Source organism: Salvelinus alpinus, chromosome 29 (genome assembly GCF_045679555.1).
Source record: "Salvelinus alpinus chromosome 29, SLU_Salpinus.1, whole genome shotgun sequence".
In the NCBI taxonomy this organism is placed as follows: domain Eukaryota; kingdom Metazoa; phylum Chordata; class Actinopteri; order Salmoniformes; family Salmonidae; genus Salvelinus; species Salvelinus alpinus.
In genome coordinates, this window is record NC_092114.1 from 31,186,047 (window position 1) to 31,214,017 (window position 27,971).

The 27,971-nt window shown below is 44.1% G+C and overlaps 1 protein-coding gene across 1 annotated transcript; it reads right to left on the bottom strand.

Annotated features, from left to right (window-relative positions):
* Nucleotides 1-271: 271 nt before the first annotated feature.
* Nucleotides 272-27,911, bottom strand: LOC139558432 (cAMP-dependent protein kinase inhibitor alpha-like). The gene is made up of 3 exons (XM_071373558.1): nucleotides 27,443-27,911; nucleotides 966-1,141; nucleotides 272-758 (listed from the first exon to the last, which is right to left on the bottom strand). The coding sequence occupies exons 2-3, from the start codon at nucleotides 1,108-1,110 to the stop codon at nucleotides 676-678; spliced, it is 228 nt and encodes a 75-aa protein (XP_071229659.1). The 5' UTR covers nucleotides 1,111-1,141; nucleotides 27,443-27,911; the 3' UTR covers nucleotides 272-675.
* Between the last annotated feature and the right edge of the window lie 60 nt (nucleotides 27,912-27,971).

Below are 27,971 nucleotides of genomic sequence, written 5' to 3' on the forward strand. Positions count from 1 at the left end.
CCACACTGCCCTCTGTATTAAAGTCTCAGATGTGAATTCATGATTACATCAATGTCTGTGTGAGACACCGAAAGAGGAAGCCAGCTGCCTCTTGTTATACAGTTAACTCACTCTCACCTCGTTCTTCATACATATACAGTACATTATAATACATCATTACTTTCTCTTCCAGACCAATCAGAAAGCTCTGAACCACTATTGGCCACTAGGATCCGCCCTTCGTCCCACATGATTGGCAGTGTTGAATCAGTGGCCAACTAATAGACACCAGTAGGATATTGTACATTTTTTATTTTTTCACTTGCGACTTCTCCATTGCTGAATGTTTTGAGTCTTGATTGAATCATAAAAATGTGTAGTGTACAACAGTATATAATCAGCATACATCCTTTGTTTCTCATGGCAGTGTGTTGGAGTAGAAGTGATCTTTCCACCCACACACACACCAACGCTTTTCTTAAGAGTCTTTTCAGATTGGGTGATAGAGACCATTCCCTGTCCATCCTAGCATCATCCTTCTCTCTGCAGCTCAGCTGCTGTTCAAAACAGGCCCATCACTCTCCTTCATCGGTCCTTCTGTATCGTTCTACCCATCCATCCCTCTTCTCCAGTTCTCATTAGCTTCACAGGAAGTAAACATCGGGGCTAGTTATGGCCCCCCCACACCAGGCAGCCTTATGATCCCTCATTCCTCTCAGAGCTCTCTGGAGGGGGTGGGGCCTCCTCTGCCGTGGGAGACTGGGCTTCTCCCAGACCATCTAGACAGAGAGACAAACCCACAGGACTGCAGTTAGTTAGCATTTTTCACCTAATTTCACCAGGAAAGACCCATGGGGTTAAAATCCTATTTTGTGAACAAAACCTGGAACCCTGGGCAAATAATTTAGTTTTAGGCCTACATCTACTAAATTAGACACAGAGACTGAGAGAGACACAGAACACAAAAACAGGTTAAGCTAACCCACCTGTGAGGTGGAGCTCGGACAATTTGAGTTGCAGGTCAGTGGGGTTGACCCCAGCCGGTGAACCCAGGATGTCAGGTAGGGCATTCCTTCTCCCCGAGCGACCCGAGGATGCAAAGTCCAGCTTGGGCTCTACCACCTCCGTCATCTCCACAGGATCAGAACCCTGCTACTGCTGCCTGGGAGAGGGGGAATGAAGGGAGAGAGAGAGAAAGAGGGTAAAGAAATAATATAGTCACACCAAAAATATCTACTCTTCGGAATGAACTATTTTCTAGTGCCGTTTTTAACCACTGGAGGGAGTCCTTGTAATATTGTGAAGACCTCAGATTTCTCATTTGTTTTTTTGCACCGCTCAAGCATCTCAATTTTTGTCCCTCCCCCTCAAAAAAACAGGTAACACATCTCATAGGACATTTATCTTCTAATGTTCCACCTCAGCTAGCACAGGGCTGTTTTCATCAGACATCATGCAGCTCAGATGGACGTCATCCGTATGTCAGTTTAATCTGGGACATGGCTGGAAACAATAGCTTTCTCCTCTTTGTACATACTGGCTGGCTGCCTGCTCTCATGGTGACCGCTGTAGTTGGGGATTTTGTTTTGCATTCTCTAAGCTACATAAGTGACAGGTAGAATTCATCCCCGGTCTCACGCTATTGTGGGGGTGCACGCAGCTAAATACCAGGGTTGGGCTCAATTCTGAATTGATTTCCACTCAACTCATGAGTTGAAATTCTAAATTGGCCACACCACAGGACGTATAATTTGAATTCATTTAATTCAGTGCAATTCAAATAAGTTACACTCAGTCATAGAACATAAGTTTAATTGAATCTGACAGATCACACTTCCAGATACCAAAGAATATATCCCTTTTCTCTGGAAACTGTTAATATACTCTTAACTTTAGTGCTTAGACTATACCATTATATTTTCAACCATTTCATTTGTTTAGCTTATTTCTTAAGGCCTCAGGGTCAACTTGAGTTAAACTAATGCATTCTGGGGAATGTAGTATTCCCCCCATTGAACAAAATCTAGGTAATTAATGAAATATAATAACTTTGAATAATTGCATACAGGTTTTGTTTTCCATGATCATTAATTGTAAGAGTTTGTCCTGAAAATCTATTGTTTATGCATGTACATGTATATACAATATATACACACCCCATTTATATACACACAATATATACGGGTCGGCAGGTAGCCTAGTGGTTAGAGTGTTGGACTAGTAACCGAAAGGTTACAAGATCGAATCCCCGAGCTGCAAGGTAAAAATCTGTCATTCTGCCCCTGAACAAGGCAGTTAACTTCTTATGGCTGCAGGGGCAGTATTGAGTAGCTTGGATGAAAGGTGCACAGAGGCCTGCTTATCAGTCCAAGTTGCTAATATATGCATATTATTATTCATTGGATAGAAAACACTCTGAAGTTTCTAAAACTGTTTGAATTATGTCTGTGAGTATAACAGAACTCATATGGCAGGCAAAAACCTGAGAAGTTCCACTTCCTGTTTGAATTGTTTCTGAGGTGGCAGATTTTCAACCAAGTTCTCAATGAAATTACAGCGAGATATGGATGAGTTTTCACTTCCTACGGCTTCCACTAGATGTCAACAGTACTTTGTCTGATGACTCTAATGTGAAGGGGGGCCGAAGGAGACAGGAATTAGTAATCACTGCCACGAGCTGATCACGCATTCACCATGCGCCTTCACATGAGGATGACGTCCGTTCCACTGCTCTTCTGAAGTCAATCTAATTCTCCGGTTGGAACGTTATTCAAGATGTTAACAACATTCTAAAGATTTATTCAGTACATCGTTTGACATGTTTCTACTGACTGTTACGGAACTTTTGGACATTGTCACATTATAGTGGAGGCGCTTTGTGACTTTGGAATTGTTTACCAAAGGCGCTAACCAAAGTAGCTAATTGGACATAAATAACGGACATTATCGAACAAATCAAGCATTTATTGTGGACCTGGGATTCCTAGGACTGCATTCTGATGAAGTTCATCAAAGGAAACATTTATCATGTATTTTCTGGTTTCTGTTGACCCCAACATGGCGGCTAATTTGGCTATTGTTCTGAGCTCCGTCTCAGATTATTGCATGATTTGCTTTTTCCGTAATTTTTTGTTGTTGAAATCTGACACAGCGGTTGCATTAAGGAGAGGTATATCTATAATTCCATGTGTATAACTTGTATTATCATCATCTACATTTATGATGAGTATTTCTGTTGAAACGATGTGGCTATGCAAAATCACTTGATGTTTTTGGAACTAGTGAATGTAACGCGCCAATTATATATTTTTTGTTATAAATATGAACTTCATCAAACAAAACATGCATGTATGTATTGTGTAACATGAAGTCCTATGAGTGTCATCTGATGAAGATAATCAAAGGTTAGTGATTAATTTTCTCTATTTCTGCTTTTTCTGACTGCTATCTTTCGCTGGAAAAATGGCTGTGCTTATTGTGGTTTGATGGTGACCTAACATAATCGTTTGTAGTGCTTTCGCTGAAAAGCATATTTGAAATCGGACACTTTGTTGGGATTAACAACAAGAATACCTTTAAAATGATATAAGACACATGTATGTTTGAGGAATTTTAATTATGAGATTTCTGTTGTTTGAATTTGGCGCCCTGCACTTTCTCTGGTTGCTGTCATATCGATCCCGGTAGCGGGATGCAGCCATAAGAATTAACCCACTATTCCTAGGCTGTGATTGAAAATAAGAATTTGTTCTTAACTGACTTTCCTAGTTATATATATACAGTGGGGAGAACAAGTATTTGATACACTGCCGATTTTGCCGATTTTCCTACTTACAAAGCATGTAGAGGTCTGTAATTTTTATCATAGGTACACTTCAACTGTGAGAGACAGAATCTAAAACAAAAATCCAGAAAATCACATTGTATGATTTTTAAGTAATTAATTTGCATATTATTGCATGACATAAGTATTTGATACATCAGAAAAGCAGAGCTTAATATTTGGTACAGAAACCTTTGTTTGCAATTACAGAGATCTTACGTTTCCTGTAGTTCTTGACCAGGTTTGCACACACTGCAGCAGGGATTTTGGCCCACTCCTCCATACAGACCTTCTCCAGATCCTTCAGGTTTCGTGGCTGTCGCTGGGCAATACGGACTTTTAGCTCCCTCCAAAGATTTTCTATTGGGTTCAGGTCTGGAGACTGGCTAGGCCACTCCAGGACCTTGAGATGCTTCTTACGGAGCCACTCCTTAGTGTGTTTTGGGTCGTTGTCATGCTGGAAGACCCAGCCACAACCCATCTTCAATGCTCTTACTGAGGGAAGGAGGTTGTTGGCCAAGATCTCGCGATACATGGCCCCATCCATCCTCCCCTCAATACGGTGCAGTCGTCCTGTCCCCTTTGCAGAAAAGCATCCCCAAAGAATGATGTTTCCGCCTCCATGCTTCACGGTTGGGATGGTGTTCTTGGTGTTGTACTCATCCTTCTTCTTCCTCCAAACACTGCGAGTGGAGTTTTGACCAAAAAGCTCTATTTTTGTCTCATCAGACCACATGACCTTCTCCCATTCCTCCTCTGGATCATCCAGATGGTCATTGGCTAACTTCAGACGGGCCTGGACATGCGCTGGCTTGAGCAGGGGGACCTTGCGTGCGCTGCAGGATTTTAATCCATGACGGCGTAGTGTGTTACTAATGGTTTTCTTTGAGACTGTGGTCCCATCTCTCTTCAGGTTATTGACCAGGTCCTGCCGTGTAGTTCTGGGCTGATCCCTCACCTTCCTCATGATCATTGATGCCCCACGAGGTGAGATCTTGCATGGAGCCCCAGACCGAGGGTGATTGACCGTCATCTTGAACTTCTTCCATTTTCTAATAATTGCGCCAACAGTTGTTGCCTTCTCACCAAGCTGCTTGCCTATTGTCTTGTAGCCCATCCCAGCCTTGTGCAGGTCTACAATTTTATCCCTGATGTCCTTACACAGCTCTCTGGTCTTGGCCATTGTGGAGAGGTTGGAGTCTGTTTGATAGAGTGTGTGGACAGGTGTCTTTTATACAGGTAACGAGTTCAAACAGGTGCAGTTAATACAGATAATGAGTGGAGAACAGGAGGGCTTCTTAAAGAAAAACTAACAGGTCTGTGAGAGCCGGAATTCTTACTGGTTGGTAGGTGATCAAATACTTATGTCATGCAATAAAATGCAAATTAATTACTTAAAAATCATACAATATGTTTTTCTGGATTTTTGTTTTAGATTCCGTCTCTCACAGTTGAAGTGTAACTATGATAAAAATGACAGACCTCTACATGCTTTGTAAGTAGGAAAACCTGCAAAATCGGCAGTGTATCAAATACTTGTTCTCCCCACTGTATATATATTTTATTTATGTTCAAGATGTACACTTATTGTATTTATTAATTTATTTTGCTCCTTTGCACCTGATTATTTCTATTTCTACTTTGCACATTCTTTCACTGCAAATCTACCATTCCAGTGTTTTACTTGCTATATTGTATTTACTTCGCCACCATGACCTTTACCTCCCTTATCTCACCTCATTTGCTCATATTGTATATAGACTTATTTTTCTACTGTATGTTTGTTTTACTCCATGTGTAACTCTGTGTGGTTGTATGTGTCGAACTGCTTTGCTTTATCTTGGCCAGGTCGCAATTGTAAATGAGAACTTGTTCTCAACTTGCCTACCTGGTTAAATAAAGGTGAAATAAAACAAATAAAAAAGGTACACGACCCGTTCACAAAAATGGTTAGCTCCTAAGGGCACATGAGTCACGTGGCCTTGGCTTGCAATACAAAGCAGTCATTCAGTTGCTGTTCTATTGAACGTTAGAATGGGCAATACAAGTGACCTAAGCGAATTTGAGCATGGTATGATCATCTGTGCCAGGCGCGCCGGTTCCATTATGTCAGAAACGTCTGGCCTCCTGGGCTTTTTATGCATGACAGTGTCTAGGGGTTACAAAGAATGGTGCGACAAACAAAATAACATCCTGTCAGCCTCAGTCCTGTGGGCGAACACAGCTCGTTGATGAGAGGTCGAAGGAGAATGGCAAAAATCATGCAAGCTCACAGGCAAACAACAACGCAGTACAACAGTGGGGTGCAGAACGGCCTCTGGAATGCACAACTCATCAGTCCTTGACACAGATAGGCTATTGCAGCAGACCACCACACCTGGTTCCATTCAGCTAAAAACAAGAAGAAGCGTCTCCAGTGGGCATTCAATCACCAACACTGGACAATTGAGGAGTGGAAAGACATCCTGGTCTGATGAATTCCGGTTCCTGTTGCGTCATGCTGATGGCAGAGTCAGGATTTGGCGTAAGCAGTCCATGGCCCAATCCTAAATGGTGTTAATGGTACAGGCTGGTCGCGTAAAGGTGTGGGGATGTTTTCCTGGAACACATTAGGTCCCTTGATACCAATTGAGCAACCTTTCCATGCTCCGAAGAATTCAAGCTGTTCTGGAGGCAAAGGGGGGGGGGGGGGGTCAGACCCGGTTCTAGATGGTTGTACCTAATAAACTGTTTGTATAGACAACAACTAATATACACTGCTCAAAAAAATAAAGGGAACACTTTAGTGGCACAATGTAACTGGAGGTCATTTTGCAGGGCTTCTGTGCAGTCAGACTGCCTCACTTAGGCAGCAACACTGGCGGACGGTAGCGGTCACATGCTGCTGGGTAAATGGAATTGACAACCGGTGGAACCTACAGGCCATCCTCCAGACGTCTCCAATGATGTACTGGCCTGTCTCCTGGTAGCGACCATAGACCACTGCTCTGGACACTACGCTGACAGACACAGCAAACCTTCTTGGCCACAGCTCGCATGCTGATGGTGCCATCACTGGAGTGGTAGCATGCGACTGAGCCTGCAGCCCACATATGTGGCTCGGGTAGTGTAGCACATCCAGGATGGCACATCAATGCTAGCTGCGACTAGAAGGTTTGCAGAGCACCGCCAGCGTAGTGTCAAAAGCATGGAGGCGCAAAACATGAGCCAGGCAAGTACATCAGGAGACGTGAGAAGTGGTCGTAGGTGGTCACCAACCTAGCAGAATCACTCCTTTATTGGGGGTGTCTTGCTAATTGCCTATAATTTCCACCTTTTGTCTATTCCATTTGCACAACAGCATGTGAAATTTATTGTCAATCAGTGTTGCTTCCTAAGTGGACAGTTTGATTTCACAGAAGTGTGATTGACTTGGAGTTACATTGTGTTGTTTAAGTGTTCCCTTTATTTTTTTGAGCAGTGTAGAAATCAGAGGCATTTTATTTTAATTTCACTGAATTCAATTGAATTTCCTTTAAATTTGAATTGCAATTCTGTATCCTGTTTACTACTTCAAAATGAAATTAGAAAAAAGTCAAGAATTCAATTCTGAATTGAGCCCAACTGACACACACAGGGATAGGAAAAAAAAAAAAATGCACAATGTGCACATGCATTTCTACACAAATACACTCACACACATTGAGCTGCTGTTTCTATGGCAACGGGTGAAAAACCACCTCTGGCAAGCAAATGAACCATTCCCTCTTCTCTTTCTCAGTATTCAGTTCTCTTGAAATAACCCAGTCTTCTTCAGTACAATCCCTGTCTCCACAACCATATTGAGGGGCAACACACACACACACATTAAAGGACAGGGGCCACAGGTTGGCCATCTGTTAGCCCTGAGCACTAGCGTGAACCTAATGGTTCCTCCTCCTATCCATCACTGGTTTGTCGTGGCCTAGTTTCAATATGACGTCATCATAATCACTGTGTCCTGGTATCACACAACCCTTTCATGCAATCACACACCCAAACACACCTCCTCGCCGGTCACATGTTGACTGGTGTCAGGTAAACACTGGCATAAGGTGGGAGGATTGGTAAGTCCTCATGCCATGTCAACATAATGACACAGCAGTTGAGTGTTCTGACATGGGTAAGGAAATGTGTGCATGCACAAGACGGCCCTTTGTCAACAGTTGTTATCGCTCTCACTTCACACTGCTTACCCTCTCCCTTTCTCTCTCCCTCACTTGTAAATCACTCCCACTCACCCTGTCCTTGTCTCGCTCCACAATCTCATATAGAAACTCTCCCTCCAGCCTCCATTTCTCTGTTTTGACCCTGGCCTATTTCATAGTGAAAATAACGATAAAAAAAATCAAATTTGAGTTTTTCCTCCAACTGAAATGGCTTTACATTCAATAGGATACTAGACATCTCACCCCAGGCCCTTCAGTAGGGTACTATAACACATCACATTCCCAGGCTCTTCAATTGGCACCCCCTACAGAGACAGTAGGGAGTGGATATGAATGTGTGGCTGTGTGTGTGCTAAGCTCTGCCCTCTGTCTCCAGCCCGTTAAGTGTGTGTGTAGGCGTCCAGGGAGGCAGGAGGACAGTTTCTTCCTCTTCCCCTCTCAGGCCTTCACATGTCAGAGCTTCTCTTTGTGTGGCCCTTCCAGCCTCCAGAAGCAGAGAAGACAAGCTGCAATTAGCATAGGCAGTTTTACAGCTGCCTTCATGGCTACATACATTACAGGAGAGGCCTGTCTCAGTCTGCCTGCTGAAATCATAAGACACATTACAAGCAGGCAGGAGACAACAGGACTAATCAGGGCCAAGCAGGACCATCATGCAATGTGGAAGGCTGACAAACAGATGCACTCCAAACAAGTCTGATGGTTTCCAGAAAAGTACAGTATGTGTTATCCAGGGCTGGCTGACAGACAGGAAACAGGTCTACTGCGCTCCAGATATGTGTGTGTTATCCAGGGCTGGCTGACAGACAGGAAACAGGTCTACTGCGCTCCAGATATGTGTGTGTTATCCAGGGCTGGCTGACAGACAGGAAACAGGTCTACTGCGCTCCAGATATGTGTGTGTTATCCAGGGTTGGCTGCTTCAGATGTGTGTAATACCACAATCCACAGCAATCAATGACAGTTGAAAAGGAATATATTATGTTTTGATCTATACGTCGCTGTATAAAAATAAATAAACACATATCTAGTCTAGCAATGGAACACTTCTGAACCAAACCTGAATAATGCACAGCATCTGCAGTGGAGGCTTAGAATAATGACCCCACTAGGTCTTGGTTGGGAGGGATCATTTTGTATAGAAATGGTGACCTACAGTGGGGAGAACAAGTATTTGAGACACTGATGATTTTGCAGGTTTTCCTACTTACAAAGCATGTAGAGGTCTGTAATTCTTATCATAGGTACACTTCAACTGTGAGAGACGGAATCTAAAACAAGAATCCAGAAAATCACATTGTATGATTTTTAAGTAATTAATTTTAATTTTTCTTTAAGAAGCCCTCCTGTTCTCCACTCATTACCTGTATTAACTGCACCTGTTTGAACTCGTTACCTGTATAAAAGACACCTGTCCACACACTCAATCAAACAGACTCCAACCTCTCCACAATGGCCAAGACCAGAGAGCTGTGTAAGGACATCAGGGATAAAATTGTAGACCTGCACAAGGCTGGGATGGGCTACAGGACAATAGGCAAGCAGCTTGGTGAGAAGGCAACAACTGTTGGCGCAATTATTAGAAAATGGAAGAAGTTCAAGATGATGGTCAATCACCCTCGGTCTGGGGCTCCATGCAAGATCTCACCTCGTGGGGCATCAATGATCATGAGGAAGGTGAGGGATCAGCCCAGAACTACACGGCAGGACCTGGTCAATGACCTGAAGAGAGCTGGGACCACAGCCTCACAGAAAACCATTAGTAATACACTACGCCGTCATGGATTAAAATCCTGCAGCACACGCAAGGTCCCCCTGCTCAAGCCAGCGCATGTCCAGGCCCGTCTGAAGTTTGCCAATGACCATCTGGATGATCCAGAGGAGGAATGGGAGAAGGTCATGTGGTCTGATGAGACAAAAATAGAGCTTTTTGGTCTAAACTCCACTCGCTGTGTTTGGAGGAAGAAGAAGGATGAGTACAACCCCAAGAACACCATCCCAACCGTGAAGCATGGAGGTGGAAACATCATTCTTTGGGGATGCTTTTCTGCAAAGGGGACAGGACGACTGCACCGTATTGAGGGGAGGATGGATGGGGCCATGTATCGCGAGATCTTGGCCAACAACCTCCTTCCCTCAGTAAGAGCATTGAAGATGGGTCGTGGCTGGGTCTTCCAGCATGACAACGACCCGAAACACACAGCCAGGGCAACTAAGTAGTGGCTCCGTAAGAAGCATCTCAAGGTCCTGGAGTGGCCTAGCCAGTCTCCAGACCTGAACCCAATAGAAAATCTTTGGAGGGAGCTGAAAGTCCGTATTGCCCAGCGACAGCCCCGAAACCTGAAGGATCTGGAGAAGGTCTGTATGGAGGAGTGGGCCAAAATCCCTGCTGCAGTGTGTGCAAACCTGGTCAAGAACTACAGGAAACGTATGATCTCTGTAATTGCAAACAAAGGTTTCTGTACCAAATATTAAGTTCTGCTTTTCTGATGTATCAAATACTTATGTCATGCAATAAAATGCTAATTAATTACTTAATCATACAATGTGATTTTCTGGATTTTTGTTTTAGATTCCGTCTCTCACAGTTGAAGTGTACCTATGATAAAAATTAGACCTCTACATGCTTTGTAAGTAGGAAAACCTGCAAAATCGGCAGTGTATCAAATACTTGATCTCCCCACTGTATATAATAAATAGGATTGTTTCGTCAGACAATATCTGTGGGGTGTACTGTGTAGAAGACAATACTAAAGCCAGGTAATATACAAGCATTTTGCAAAACCCGCAATAACATCTGCTAAATGTGTATGTGACAAATAAAATGTGATTTGATAAAAGACCTCTTCATTCAAATCGTCAGAGGGCAAGGGTTGTTACAACACTGCTAAGCATAGAGAGCTCAATAGGCTTCTGACATGGAGTTAGTGGGGCTCACTTCCCTTAATGTAGATCCAAAAACCTGGATACACTACATTTAAAAGTAAGTGATAATAAAATGGTGCCAATTACTCACAGGGCCTTTAACTAACTGCATGTCAAATCAAATGTCATTAGTCACGTGCCGAATACAACAGGTGTAGTAGACCTCAGTGAAATGCTTACTTACGAGCTCCTAACCAAGAATGTAGTTAAAAAAAGGATAAGAATAAGAGATAAAAGTAATTAAAGATCAGAGTAAAATAATAATAGCGAGACAATATACAGGGGGTACCGATAAGGAGTCAATGTGTGGGGGCACCGGTTAGTTGAGGTAGTAAGTACAGTTGAAGTCAGAAGTTTACATACACTAAGGTTGGAGTCATTAAAACTTGTTTTTCAACCACTCCACATTTTTCCAACAACTGTTTATTGACAGATTATTTCACTGTATTACAATTCCAGTGGGTCAGAAGTGTACATACACTAAGTTGACTGTGCCTTTAAACAGCTTGGAAAATATCAGAAAATGATGTCATGGCTATAGAAGCTTCTGTTAGGCTAATTGACATCATTTGAGTCAATTGGAGGTGTACCTGTGGATGTATTTCAAGGCCTACCTTCAAACTCAGTGCCTCTTTGCTTGACATCATGGGAAAATCTAAAGACCTCAGAACAATTATTGTAGACCTCCACAAGTCTGGTTCATCCTTGGGAGCAATTTCCAAACGCCTGAAGGTACCACATTAATCAGTACAAACAATAGTACGCAAGTATAAACACCATGGAACAACGAAGCCGTCATACCGCTCAGGAATGAGATGCGTTCTGTCTCCTAGAAATGAGCGTACTTGTGCGAAAAGTGCAAATCAATCCCAGAACAACAGCAAAGGACCTTGTGAAGAGGCTGGAGGAAACAGGTACAAAAGTATCTATATCCACAGTAAAATGAGTCCTATATCGACATAACCTGAAAGGCCGCTCTGCAAGGAAGAAGCCACTGCTCCAAAAACGCCATAAAAAAAGCCAGACTACGGTTTGCAACTGCACATGGGGACAAAGATCGTACTCTCTGGAGAAATGTCCTCTGGTCTGATGAAACAAAAATTGAACTGTTTGGCCATAATGACCATCGTTATGTTTCGAGGAAAAAGGGGGGAGGCTTGCAAGCCGAAGAACACAATCCCAACCGTGAAGCACGGGGGTGGCAGCATCATGCTGTCGGGGTGCTTTGCTGCAGGAGGGCCTGGTGCACTTTAAAAAAAAAAATCGATGGCATCAAGAGGCATTAAAATTATGTGGATATGTTGAAGCAACATCTCAAGACGTCAGTCAGGAATTTAAAGCTTGGTCGCAAATGGGTCTTCCAAATGGACAATGACCCCAAGCATACTTCCAAAGTTGTGGAAAAATGGCTTAAAAAGTCAAAGTATTGGAGTGGCCATCACAAAGCCCTGACTTAAATCCCATAGAACATGTCTGGGCAGAACTGAAAAAGCGTGTGCAAGCAAGGAGGCCTACAAACCTGATTCAGTTACAGCAGCTCTGTCAGGAGGAATGGGCCAAAATTCACCCAACTTATTGTGGGAAGCTCGTGGAAGGCTACCCGAAACATTTGACCCAAGTTAAACAATTAAAAGCAATGCTACCAAATACTAAGTGAGTGTATGTAAACTTCTGACCCACTGGGAATGTGATGAAAGAAATCAAATCTGAAATTAATCACTACTATTATTCTGACATTTCACATTCTTAAAATAAAGTGGTGATCCTAACTGACCTAAGACAGGGATTTTTACAAGGATTAAATGTCATGAATTGTGAAAAACTGAGTTTATATGTATTTGGCTAAGGTGTAGGTAAACTTCCGACTTCAACTGTACATGCAGGTAGTGTTAAAGTGACTATGCATATATGACAATAGAGAGTAGCAGTGGTGTAAATAGGGGGAGAGGGGGGCAATGCAAATAGTCTGGGTAGCCATTTGACTAGATGTTCAGGAGTCTTATGGCTTGGGGGTAGAAGCTATTTAGAAGCCTCTTGGACCTAGACTTGGCGCTCCGGTACCGCTTGTCGTGCGGTAGCAGAGAGAACAGTCTGACTAGGATGGCTGGAGTCGGACAATTTTTGGGGCCTTCCTCTGACACCGCCTGGTATAGAGGTCCTGAATGTCAGAAAGCTTGGCCCCAGCGATGTACTGGGCCGTACGCACTACCTTCTGTAGTGCCTTGCGGTCGGAGGCAGAGCATTTGCCATACCAGGCAGTGTTGCAACCAGTCAGGATGCTCTCGATGGTGCAGCTGTAGAACCGTTTGAGGATGAGGACCCATGCCAAATCTTTTCAGTCTCCTGAGGGGACATAAGAGGATGAGCACACCCCCATTCTCATCTACGGGGCTGTAGTGGAGCAGGTTGAGAGATTCAAGTTCCTTGGTGTCCACATCACCAAGAAACTACCATGGTCCAAATACACCAAGACAGTTGTGAAGAGGGCATGACACAACCTGTTACCTTTGTGTTCTTGGGCACAGGCACTACGGTGGTCTGCTTAAAACATGTTGGTATTACAGACTCAGACAGGGAGAGGTTGAAAATGTCAGTGAAGACACTTGTCAGTTGGTCAGCGCATGCTTGCAGTACATGTCCTTGTAATCCGTCTTGCCCTGTAAATGTTGACCTGTTTAAAAGGTCGGCTGCGGAGAGCGTGATCAGTCTTTCGGAACAGTTGGTGCTCTCATGCATGTTTCAGTGTTATTTGCCTCAAAACGAGCATAGAAGTAGTTTAGCTCGTCTGGTAGGCTTGTGTCACTGGGCAGCTCTTGGCTGTGCTTCCCTTCATAGTCTGTAATAGTTTGCAAGCCCTGCCACATCCGACGAGCGTAAGAGCCGGTGTAGTACAATCCGATCTTAGTCCTGTATTGACGCTTTGCCTGTTTGATGGTTCGTCGGAGGGCATAGCAGGACTTCTAAAGCTTCCGGGTTAAAGTCCCGCTCCTTGAAAGCGGCAGCTCTACCCTTTAGCTCAGTGCGGATGCTGCCTGTAATCCATGGCTTCTGGTTGGGGGTATGTACGTACGGTCACTGTGGGGACGACGTCATCGATGCATTTATTGATGAAGCCAATGACTGATGGGGTGTACTCCTCAATGCCATCGGAGGAATCCTGGAACATATTCCAGTCTGTGCTAGGAAAACAGTCCTGTAGCTTAGCATCTACCTCATCTGACCACTTTATTGATCTAGTCACTGGTGCTTCCTGCTTTAATTTTAGCTTGTAAGCAGGAATCAGGAGGATGCAATTATGGTCAGATATGCTAAATGGAGGGCGATGGAGAGCTTTGTATTCATCTCTGTGTGTGGAGTCTAGGTGGTCCAAAGTTATTTTCCCTCTGGTTGCACATTTAACATGATGAAATAAATTTGGTAAAACAGATTTAAGTTTCCCTGTATTAAAGTCCCCGGTTACTAGGAGCGCCGCCTCTGGGTGGGCGTTTTCTTCTGGCGGAATACAGCTCATTCAAATGCTGTCTTTACATACCACCACAGTCAGAGGCTGGAGTTAACAGCTAGTGTGGTCTACAGCTTATCATGAGATACTCTACCTCAGGATAGTAATAGCTCGAGACTTCCTTAGATATTGTGCACCAGCTCTTGTTTACAAAAATACATTGTCCGCCGCCCCTTATCTTACCAGACGCCGCTGTTCTATCCTGCCGGTACATCGTATAACCAGCCACCTGTATGTATGTTGATATTGTCGTCGTTCAGCCACAACGTCGTGAAGCATAAGATGTTCCGGGGGTATTATCGGATGGGTCCACAGTGTCTCCTGACCCCTCCTGTCTCAGCCTCCAGTATTTATGCTGCAGTAGTTTGTGTGTCGGGGGGCTAGGGTCAGTTTGTTATATCTGGAGTACTTCTCCTGTCTTATCCGATGTCCTGTGTGAATTTAAGTATGCTCTCTCTAATTCTCTCTCGGAGGACCTGAGCCCTAGGACCATGCCTCAGAACTACCTGGCATGATGACTCCTTGCTGTCCCCAGTCCACCTGGCCGTGCTGCTGCTCCAGTTTCAACTGTTCTGCCTGCGGCTATGGAACCCTGACCTGTTCACCGGGTGTGCTACCTGTCCCAGACCTGCTGTTTTCAACAGCAGGAGCGGTAGAGATACTCTTAATGATCGGCTATGAAAAGCCAACTGACATTTACTCCTGAGGTGCTGACTTGCTGCACCCTAGACAACTACTGTGATTATTATTATTTGACCATGCTGGTCATTTATGAACATTTGAACATCTTGGGCATGTTATAATCTCCACCCGGCACAGCCAGAAGAGGACTGGCCACCTATCATAGCCTGGTTCCTCTCTAGGTTTCTTCCTAGGTTTTGGCCTTTCTAGGGAGTTTTTCCGAGCCACCGTGCTTCTACACCTGCATTGCTTGCTGCTTGGGGTTTTAGGCTGGGTTTCTGTACAGCACTTTGAGATATCAGCTGAAGTAAGAAGGGCTATATGAATACATTTGATTTGAATTTGATTTCAGTTTTTAATGGCCCGTTGGTAGTTTAATCTTCCGCTTAACTCGTCGATTTTATTCTCCAAAGATTGCACGTTTGCTAGCAGAATGGAGGGAAGTCTGTTTATTCCATCACTGGATCACTAATTCTCAGAAGGCAGCCCGCCCTTCGGCTCCTCTTTCTCCGCGCAGATCACGGGGATAGGGGCTTGTTCCCGAGGAAGCACTATACCCTTGCGTCGGGCTCGTCAGAGTCGTGAAAGGAAAAAAGGATTCTGCTAGTCTTTGGTGAGTAATCGGAGTCCTGATGTCTAGAAGTTATTTTCGGTCATAAGAGATGGTAGCGGCAACATTATGTACAAAATAAGTTAAAAAATAAGTTACAAACAACGCTATTTATTTTATTACACCTTTATTAATTTAACCAGGTAGGCCAGTTGAGAACAAGTTCTCATTTAAACTAACAAAAAAAAACAATCGTCTGCCTTCTTCTCTATATTCTTTATTTTGAAACATGATCGCTATCTAACAGTTCTGTAAAATCACCACAAGGACAAAATGGTTCCTAGTACTTCACTTTCTACATGCTTTAATATCCCTGCCATTCATGTGTTAAAACGACATTTTAGAGAATTTGGCAGTACATCCAACTGACCTCACAACTGCAGACCACATGTAACCATGCCAACCCAGGATCTTCACATCCAGTTTTTGGATTTCATACATTTCTGATCCAATAATAAACAATAAAAATACAAAATCACCCGCGGGCCACATCTCAGTCTGACTGTCCCTAGATGACTGGGCGTGTGTCATTATTCATCCTTAAAATATGAGAGTGGAGCTCAGAATAGCTGAATGAGGTCACAAACACCGCAGTAGCTATCCTACATTACTGGAATCAGCCCTCGTTGTCAAAACTGACTGACTTGATAGGGGACTCTGGGAAGGGACAGTGTGTATACTGTACTAGCTGCAAGGGAAATTATGTGTTACAAAGCCAACACAGCCATCTGAAGTTACGGTTTAATAAATGATGCTAGGGATTACTGCTCTCTCTATTTATAGTTTCCTCCTCATGCTCTTGATTATTTTCTTCCCTTTCTCCGCTCTGTGTGTTATTATAAAGCTTAATGTGTTCCACTGGCTGCCATGGTAACAGCAGCATTGCAATCAGCCTCTCCATAGGATGGAAGGTGAAACCCTGCAGAAACAGGGGGGGGTGAGAGTGAGCAAGTGAAGGAGCGCAAAAGGAGAGAGAGACAATGAAAGAGTGATAATGAGAGAGAGAGGGATAGAGATATTCTTTACATACTCTGTTTACACTCACTGGTTGTCCTTTGTTTCAGGGGATTCATGGGGAATTATCTTTACAGTCTGTTGGGTGAAGCCCAATCAATATTGCATCTTTCAGTGCATTCACAGAGAGAAAGAGAGGAAAGGAAGAGAAAGCCATGAGGAGGAGAGTAGAGGAAGAGAAGATGGCGAAAGAGAGGTAGACCGATCCAGTGAGACAGCTCAATCACACGGCCCCAGACTCACACGTCCCAATAGACATCTCGCTCGTCACTGATCCCCAGAACCTTTACACTCGCTTCTCTCATGTTCCACAAGCTAAGTTCTTAGACGAAGACAAATCAGAGGAGACTTGCATTTGGTGGCTCTCTCTCACAGGAGATCTTAAAGGCTGAATGTGACTGTTCTTCTAGCTACCCGTTTGTGCCTCAGGCTACCACCCACCTTGATGAGCCACCTCTAGCGACAAGTTTAACAAGTGTGCCCTCAGAAAAGGTGCTACACTGAAGTGTCCACTATAAGAACAAGTTGTTTGGAGCGAGAGAATCAATCTGCTACTCCTGTTCTTTATCCCACAATATCCAGAAATCAAAATTGGTAATAAAATGTCATAACTAATTGTCAGGTTGTAACCTAGTCCTGGTTGAAAAGACATAACAACTAGATAAAGATGTATTTTTCGCCCGGGACAGACCAGATGCCATATCTTGGTTGTTATCTGTCAATCATCCCATGTAGCATTATATTTCCTTCCTTGTGAACACTGGTGATCAGGTTCAAAAGGCCCTTATCATCAAACCATAAAGTCTTTCTTCTTAGAGACGTCAGAAGTTAACAATGATTAACAATGATTAACTCTGGGGTTCAAAGTGTGTTCTAACCCATAAAAACAAACTGTCAAAAACATGACAAATGAAGCAGAAAGAGTGTGTGTGTGTGGGAGCAGAGTGCCTCGTGATCACCAAACAAGAGATCCATTGTGCTCCTTTCTAGAGGGTCAATCACAACGCTGCATCCATGGTCATTCAGACTCATTAGCATATTTCCAGAGGGCTTTAGAGCCAGTCTGGCCCCGCTCCATAACATGGGGCCTATACTATTTGTTTTCTTTCAAATACTTTAGCTGCGTTTCATTGAGCGATTTGATAAAGGTTGACATGGCTCAAGCCTAATGAGATAGTTAAACTATTGCGCTAACGGTTAGTGGAGATGACAGAGACAAAACTCATATTACACTTAATGCAATTGCGAGCTGCAGTATCAGCTCTGTTTATTTAAAACATTATGGTGCATTTACTCATAGCGTGTATGATTGTGAGAGGAAAATGCCACCCTGAGAACTTTATGGAGTAAAAAGGGGGTCAACAACGACAATTGCGACAGTGAGCTGAATCTGAGACTTGGAGAAGAGATGACAGAGAGAAGAGGAGACTTGGAGAGTCGGTGTCCCCAACATGTGACAACAGTAGGTGGGCAGCCTGTGCCAGTAGCAACAACCAACCATCACACATCAATATTTTAGCCCACAGCCTCTTGCAAGAGTGTGTACAAGACAAGGCTGTCCCCTCTCGCCACATTCCCCCGTCCCTCGTCTAAACAGACATGTAAACAGCGCTGTGCTGTGGGTCACATCTCTTCTCTCTATCTGGCCTGCATGTGCTTCTCTCACCTGCTGGACAGGGCCACGCACACACACATGCACAGAGAGACATGGCCCGCAGGCAGTGTCTGACAACAGCGCTTGGCTGGCAGATGGACACTGGCAGAGACAAAAGAGCAGAACACACACACACACCTCTCCTCTCATCCTGATGGTATAACTACACTGTAGACACACACACCAATATCACCTCACTCACCCTCTTACATCGACTATAATGTCGTTTTGTTTTTGTCAGAGATTCAAGAGGGATCTTCAGGTCACTCATTGCGAGCCCTTATTAATAAAAGCCTAATTAATAGTACCAATTGAACCCATCATTGTGCCTGAGACCAACTTTACAGACCCTACCTTAGGCAATCTATGAAATGAGCTCTTCAGAATATATTATTGCTGCCTAGTCAACATAAACAATGTCTGACGGACAAACTGTTTAGGAGAGTTAGAGAACAGGTTACAAATGATCTAATGAGATCAACACTCGATTCTCCATCATTATACATTATCCTAGGTCCCAAATGGCACATTACTCCCTATATTGTGCACTACCTTTGATCAGAGCCATATGGGCCCTAGTCAAAAGTAGTGGACTACATTAGGAATAGCGTGCCATTTGATAGGCATGGTCTTGTCTTAAGATTCAGAATTATATAAGGACTAGTCCTATTGATCTTTGGATGATGGCTTAGTACTTACTGAAAAAAAGCCTCATCCTGACGGAAATCAAGATGGCTCTGAAGAAGATGGCTGACGTTTTACATTCTCCCAACCAATTGTGCAATTTTTTTGCGTTTTGTGTAGCTTATTCTTTTACTTATTGTGGAACATAATGTTGCTGCTACCGTCTCATGACCGAAAATAACTTCTGGACATCAGAAAAGCGATTACTCACCATGGACTGGAAGAAACTTTTACCTTTAATGAGATCGACGAGAAGGATATCCCGCTTTCACTGGAACAGGCCCAGATCCACGCCTTTGCGTGAAGAAAAGACACCGGAAAAAGGATGCAGATCGGGGATCCTTCTGAGAATCCTGAGGCGAGCGAGTAAACTCCCAATGCCTTCCTTTCTCCTTGCTAACATGCAATCGTTAGAAAATAAAATAAATGACCAACTATTAAGATTATCCTACCATCGGGACATTAAAAACTGTAACATCTTATGTTTCACAGAGACGTGGCTGAACGAAGAAACAGACAATATAGAGCTGGCAGGATTTTCCATGCACCGGTAGAACAGAGACGCTACCTCTGGTAAGACGAGGGGTGGGGGTGTGTGTCTATTTCTCAATAACAGCTGGTGCACAATGTTTAATATTAAAGAAGCCTCAAGGTATTGCTCACCTGAGGTAGAGTACCTTATGAAAAGCTGTCGACCACACGTCCTACCAAGAGAGTTTCGTAGCCGTCTATTTACCACCACCAAGCGAAGCTGGCACTAAGACCGCTCTCAACCAACTCTATAAGGCCATAAGCAAAGAAGAAAATGCTCACCCAGAAGCGGCGCTCCTAGTGGCCGGGGACTTTAATGCAGGCAAACTTAAATCAGTTTTACCAAATTTTTACCAGCATGTCACATGTGCAACCAGGTAAAAAAAAAAAATAGACCACCTTTACTCCACACACACACACAGAGAGATGCATACAAAGCTCTCCCTCGCCCTCCATTTGGCAAATCTGACCATAATTCTATCCTCCCGATTCCTGCTTACAAGCAAAAACTAAAGCAGGAATGCTACACTAAAGGACTGTTTTGCAAGCACAGACTGGAATATGTTCCGGGATTCATCCAATGGCATTGAGGAATACACCACCTCAATCATCTGCTTCATCAATAAGTGCATCGATGACGTCGTTCCCACAGTGACTGTACGTACATATCCCAACCAGAAGCCATGGATTACAAGCAACATCCGCATCGAGCTAAAGCTGCCGCTTTCAAGGAGCGGGAGACTAATCCGGACGCTTATAAGAAATCCCGCTATGCCCTTAGACGAACCATCAAACAAGCAAAGCGTCAATACAGGATTAAGATTGAATCCTACTACACCGGCTCTGACGCTCGTTGGATGTGGCAGGGCTCGAAAACTATTAGACTACAAAGGGAAACCCAGACGCGAGCTGCCCAGTGCCTGCCAGATGAGCTAAATGCCTTTTATGCTCGCCTCGAGGCAAGCAAAACTGAAGCATGACCATAAACTCTCCTTCCAGACTCACACATCTCCAATCCAAAATTAAATCTAGAATCGGCTTCCTATTTCACAACAAAGCTTCTTTCACTCATGCTGCCAAACATACCCTCGTAAAACTGACTATCCTACCGATCCTTGACAAAATAGCCTCCAACACTCTACTCAGCAAATTGGATGCAGTCTATCACAGTGCCATCCGTTTGGTCACCAAAGCCCCATATACTACCCACCACTGCGACTTGTATGCTCTCGTTGGCCGGTCCTCGCTTCAAATTCGTCGCCAAACCCACTGGCTCCAGGTCATCTATAAGTCTTCGCTAGGTTAAGCTCTGCCTTATCTCAGCTCACTGGTCACCATAGCAACACCCACCTGTAGCACGCGCTCCAGCAGGTATATTTCACTGGTCATCCCCAAAGCCAACACCTACTTTGGCCGCCTTTCCTTCCAGTTCTCTGCTGCCAATGACTGGAACGAATTGCAAAAATTACTAAAGTTGGAGTCTTATATCTCCCTCAATAACTTTAAGCATCAGCTGTCAGAGCAGCTTACCTATTGCTGCAGCTGTACACAGCCCATCTGTAAATAGCCCATCCAACCAACTACCTACCTCACTCCCATATTTGTTTTTCTGCTCTTTTGCACACCAGTACTTCTACGTGCACATCCTCATCTGCACATATCACTCCAGTTTAAATTGCTAAATTGTAATTACTTTGCCACTATTGGCCTATTTATTGCCTTACCTCCTTACTTCATTTGCACACACTGTATACAGATTTTTCTATTGTGTTATTGACTGTCAGTTGTTTATCCCATGTGTAACTCTGTTGTTTTTGTCACACTGCTTTGCTTTGTCTTGGCCAGGTCGCAGTTGTAAATGAGAACTTGTTCTCAACTAGCCTACCTGGTTAAATAAAGGTGAGATAAAAAAAAAACGAAATAAAAGCATGCACCAGCTGTTCTGGATGACTGTGTGATAACGCTCTCGGTAGCCGATGTGAACCTTTAAACAGGTCAACATTCACAAAGCCACTGGTCCAGATGGATTACCAGAACGTGTACTCAAAGCATGCTGTCAAGTGTCATCACTGCCATTTTCAACCTCTCCCTGACTGAGTCTGTAATACCTACATGTTTCAAACAGACCACCATAGTCCCTGTGCCAAAGGAAGCGAAGGTAACCTGCCTAAACGATTAACGCCCCGTGGCACTCACGTCGGTAGCCATGCAGTGGATTGAAAGGCTGGTCATGGCTCACATCAACAGCATCCTCCCGGACACCCTAGACCCACTCCAATTCGCTTACCGCCACAACAGATCCACAGATGACGCAATCTCAATCGCACTCCACACCGCCCTTTCTAAACCTGGACAAGAGGAAGACCTTTGTGAGAATGCTGTTCATCGACTACAGCTCAGCGTTCAAAACCATAGTGCCCACGAAGATCATCACTGAGCTAAGAACTCTGGGACTAAACACCTCCCTCTGCAACTGGATCCTGGACTTCCTGACGGGCCGTCCCAAAACGGTAAGAGTAGGCAACAACACATCTGCCACGTTGATCCTTAAAACTGGGGCCCCTCACGGGTGTGTACTTAGACCCCTCCTGTATTCCCTGCTCACCCACAACTGTGTGGCCAAACACAACTCAAACACCATCATTAAGTTTGCTGACGACACAACAGTGGTAGGCCTGGCAGTGTGGTGCCAGGACAACCTCTCCCTCAATGTGAGCAAGACAAAGGAGCTGATCGTGGACTACAGGAAAAGGCGGGCAGGACAGGTCCCCATTAACATCGACGGGCCTGTAGTGGAGCGGGTCGAGAGCTTCAAGTTTCTTGGTGTCCACATCACCAACAAACTATCATGGTCCAAACATACCAAGACAGCCGTGAGGGCACGACAACACATTTTTCCCCTCAGGAGACTGAAACGATTTGGCATGGGCCCGCAGATCCTCAAATGGTTCTACAGCTGCACCATCGAGAGCATCCTGACCGGTTGCATCACTGCCTGGTATGGCAACTGCTCGGCATCTGACCGTAAGGCGCTACAGAGGGTAGTGTGAATGGCCCAGTACATCACTGGGAACAAGCTTCCTGCCATCCAGGACCTATATAATAGACGGTGTCAAAGGAAACCCCATACAATTGTCAGAGACTCCTGTCTCCCAAGTTAGACTGTTTTCTCTGCTACCACACGGCAAGCAGTACCAGAGCACGAAGTCTCGGACCAAAAGGCTCCTCAACAGCTTCTACCCCCAAGCCAATAGACTGCTGAACAATTCATAAAAATCGCCACCAGACAATTTACATTGACCTCCCCCCCACCCCCCGTCTTGTACACTGCTGTTACTCGTGGTTTGTTACCTATGCATAGTCACTTCGCCCCCACCTACATGTACAGATTACCTCAACTAGCATGTACCGCTGCACACTGACTCGGTACCAGTGCCCCCTGTATATAGCCTCGTTATTGTGTTACTTTTTATTTTAGCCTACTTGGTAAATATTTTCTTCTTCTTGAACTGCACTGTTGGTTAAGGGCTTGTAAGTAAGCATTTCACGGTAAAGTCTACCCTTGCAGTATTCGGCGCATGTAGCCAATAAAGTTTGAACTACACAGTAAACGCACACACACGAGACGGCTGCAGCAGGGGGATTGAGATTGAGCAATCTCAGAGAGACAGGTCAGACTGGAGGCCCTTCATTTGGAATTCCACGCAGGGAGTAATGTGTGTGTGTTTGTGCTGCCTGCTGTAAGTGGAAGCCTATTGAGTTACAGCTGCTGTGTGTGCAGCTGCTGTGTGTGCAGCTGCTGTGTGTGCAGCTGCTGTGTGTGCAGCTGCTGTGTGTGCAGCTGCTGTGTGTGCAGCTGCTGTGTGTGCAGCTGCTGTGTGTGCAGCTGCTGTCTGTGCAGCTGCTGTCTGTGCAGCTGCTGTCTGTGCAGCTGCTGTCTGTGCAGCTGCTGTCTGTGCTCATCAGAGCCTGTTGGGGAGTGCCACACACATGCACGAAAACACACACACTCATGCTTGTGCTGGGGAGCGGACGGGGGGGTGAAGGTCAGCCTAACCCAAAGAGCAAAGCAGCCAACTAATCCTCCTCTCCGGAGAGGCAGAGGACTCCTCCCTTACTATAATCGCTCTGTCCTCTACAGTGTACCTATCAAATAGATGATAAATATGTGTCTGCTGTGCTTGTCCTGGTGTGTGTAATCTATATATATTTATTATACTCTCAGTGAAATCACAGATCCTCTGGAGAACCTTGAATGACATTTACCAATGGGTAAAATGAAAACATCCCTTCTGAAAAGCCACCCTGCCATAGGTCACAGCAAAGGTCAACAACCTTCAGCTTCAGTCAATCACTGACTGGGTTGCCATTCTTAGGTCACTGGCCTGCTCAATACAGAGGAGTAATAAAATACTAGCATTTATTTCGCTGCTCTCACTCACTCACACACACACACACACACACACACACAGTGGTCAAGCAACCAAACTGACAAGGCTGAAGCCTCACATCAATGTGAAGTGAATTCACTGCACTGTGGTGAACTACATAGTGACATCTGACAAACGACATGTCATCATGTTACAAGGACACCCCAAAGTCTGTCTATTCCCTCCACCCCTTCATAGGCCTACAGATCATCTTCCTTACAGCAACTGTTCACCACAGTGCAGTGAATTCACTCTGCTGCCAATGACTGGAACGAATTGCAAAAATCTCTGTCTTATATCTCCCTCTCTAACTTTAAGCATCAGCTGTCAGAGCAGCTTACCGATCACCGTACCTGTACACAGCCAATCTGTAAATAGAACACCCTCATCCCCATATTATTACTTACCCTCTTGCACCCCAGTATCTCTACTTGCACATCATCATCTATCACTCCAGTATTAATGCTAAATTGTAATTATTTTCACCACTAGGGCCTATTTATTGCCTACCTCCCTTCTCGTCTACATTTGCACACACTGTACATAGATTATTATATTTATTTTATGTTGTGTTATTCACTGTTGTCATAAACCTACCCCTAGGCCAACGTCATGACATTTGTCTATGTGTAACTCTGTGTTGTTGTTTATGTCGCACCGCTTTGCTTTATCTTGGCCAGGTCGCAGTTGTAAATGAGAACTTGTCGTCAACTGGCCTACCTGGTTAAATAAAAAACTATTGGTCTTCATAACCACCTCATGTCAGACAACAGGAGGAGTATGAAGTAGTGGGATCATGTTGGTAGAATGGTACTGAGAGCAACAGCTTTCTCCCTCTCGTTCTACACACACGAGTAAAAGGCAATGAAGCATCTTCCCGGCTGGCCACCATCACATTACACAGCAGCTCACTTAGTGATGGAAACATCAGCTTGTTTTATAAAACCAGCCGACCACCACCGCAATGAGATCAGTTAGAATATGGAGTATAGAACGATAGAGAGAACCTTAGCTGAAACTATCTCTCCCTCGCTACAGGACCACCCACCCAGGGCCTAGGCAGAGTGAGAGGGAGCAGCAGTAACCCATAGTCAGTCTCTTTTATAACAGACACTCACCACTCTCTGATAAAGACCTAGTGCAGTCAAATTTCTGTTTTTTCCCCTTTGTTTTGTGTCATATTGTACAACAGCGGATGAAACTAACACTGTAAAAAGTATCAAAACATTTGATCAGTGTTATTTCCTGATTAAAATACAATCAGGAGGTTTGCATTAGCGGGAGTTTTGGCTTTCCATGGTGACATCACCATGCGGTAAACTGGTTAATAGACCAATTTCAGTTTTCCCCTCCCCACTCAGACCACCCCCAGACTGTCCTAGCAAAATTATTATTGCTTGAGAAAGTAGCCCAAAAAGCTATTTTTACCCATTTTAAATGGAAATCTATTACAGTAAGGTACTAAATTGTTACCCAGAAATGACTTGATATATAAAAAATGGCTGCATTGGGCCTTTAATGGAAGAAGACCTCCAAACGTCTTAAGAGGGCCAGATGGGCAGAAGGCTGATGGTATGGAGGAGGAGGAAGAAGAGGGAGAAAGAAAGAGAGGAAGGATGAGTTTAAGTGGTTTCGCTGATTACAATAACAGCCTCTGTTCCATTCCCTGGGAGACACAGAATATGCTTTATCTTGCATCTGAAATGTCACTTGAGCCTGGAGTGAGTCCTGACAGGAGTGAGTGAGTGGTGCTGTAACTGGTCAGAGGTCACTAATGAAGTATCACAGTCAATCAGCCACTTCACTGATAAAGAACCAGCCAGAGCCAGTCTGTCATTTCACAAAGTATTTAGCCTACTGTCCATATCTTTCATTCTATGTATATTATTCCAGGTGACCAGCTGGACGTAGTCAAACTGTTTGCCAGGTGTGAAATAGTGGTTGTTGAAAGGATTACGCCTAAAAAACTAAAAGGAGTGTCACTGTTAGTTATTTCACTTCCTGCACTACAGGAGAGAAGTTGTGTCTGAAAAGCAGTGGCACCATGGGGGAGATGGGAGCTCTGTCATTGTCTGACTAACCCACACACCAAACTGACAGCAGACTACACATGCACTGTGATATTGGTCTGGGTCCTGGGTCATTGTCCCTTCTAGTCCTAAGATCTGTTCTTTCTTCTATCCATCACAAAATAGATGAAAGCACTCCAGATATGTAAACAGACTCAGAGAAGCACACACACGGCTGATGGTACCTTAATTGGAGAGGACGGGCTCTTTGTAAAGGCTGGAAGGGAATAAATGGAATGGTATTGACCATTCCATTCATTATTATAAGTCATCCTCCTGTGACACACACAGCAGAGGAAGAGTTCAATAAACTGCTATCTGATCTCATTTCAAGAAAATGGCTTCAGACAGAGCAGGTTCGTATACAGGCCTCGTAAGATTACAGTTTTGATCCAGCTTGCCTTGTCAGATTCAGCTGAGCTGCTCAAATAAGCCATCATGGTGCCCCAGGCTAACTTTTCCTGCGTTTTCTATCTTGACATTTGTGTCTCCAAGGTTGACACGATAAACAAACAAGACAGGTCTGAGGCAGGCTAGACTGTAATAATTATGGGTCCCCAGCGCACAAATCACTGCTCATGGCCCCCATGGAGACAGATGTCACAAAATGTTTTACACTCTGTTTTTTCGCTCTAAAATCCTGTCAGAGAACCGTGGAGAAGCAGGTGAATACCAGTTTAGAGGGCTGAGGGAGAAAGCATTTATGAAAACTACCAACTTGGTCTAAATATGTATAATTCTGTTGGAGAATATCAACAATTGCCGTTATTATACAGCATTATGATGGTCAGTTAGGCACAGTACCGTAGTACCCTTTGGACGCCCGCGTGTTGGGGCTATTACACATTGGATCAGAGCTGAAAGCTTTGCTTCATCAGCCCTAAAGGCAGCACTACGCGTGCTCATCTATACGTGACAGATCAGTAGGCCACTGTCGTCAAGTAATAAAGAAGCATTAAAGAAAGGCCTAACCCTACCTTCACATTCTCAGTCATTCCATTCTAAATGCTTGTATTACCATAGAAAGCCCACGTTAGATACCACAGCTGGCTCGCTTGTAGGTGTCCAACGGTCATATTATTGCGCATATATTTGACAATTAAGAAAATAATACATTTGGAAGATATTGTAGCTCTGAAATGGCCTACGTCTGATTTCTAGGTAAAAAGCATAACGCTTGCTTTTGACGCACTATTACATAGCCTATATTGGATTTAGATTTACAAAAACGTGTGACATTGCAGACTACAACTATTCCGCTCACATCCCATACAGGTGGTTATGATGTGCAACAATATAACAACAATGTAGGCTATCATTCTACATCTCAAGTGGGCTACTAGTACCACTCACCTCACCAACTGGATCAGTGCGCGTGCCAAGGAACAGCAGCGAGTCCGAAGTTGTGACTACCCGGCCACCATCCTCCTCTTCGCGGGGAAAAAATGAAATTATGCCGTAGTGTGGTGTTTCCTTTTCTTAAAGTAGAATAAACCGATTAATTACCACCGACATTGGTCCACTTCATGTTACACGGATCAGGTTTCCCGTTCTTCTTGTGCCTCAATGTACGCTCTCAGCGCAATTGAAAAGACCGTACCAATATTTTTTAAAGAAGGGGCGCACAATGCCAACAGGTTTTCTAAACGTTAACAAATGTGATATCTTTAACCTTTTTTGCCTTACATAAAATATATTCAGTTTAAAATAATGTTTTATTTTGATTATATGAAGTCATGGCCAATAAAAGTCATAATGATGAGCAAGTAACAACCAGCCCCCCAAAATGGTACAGGCGCAGTTTTGTCCAATAGCGGAACTGAGAGAATGTGGATTGTGTTTCGGGATTTATACTGTGTCCTAATCGCTGTGTGCTGTTTAC

Bases quoted from the DNA above. Each gene is read 5' to 3' on its own strand.
- LOC139558432 (XM_071373558.1), bottom strand. From the start codon at position 1,110: ATGACGGAGGTGGTAGAGCCCAAGCTGGACTTTGCATCCTCGGGTCGC. The intron at 759-965 runs GTGGGTTAGCTT...CTCTCTGTCTAG, and splicing joins GTCCGAGCTCCACCTCACAG to ATGGTCTGGGAGAAGCCCAG.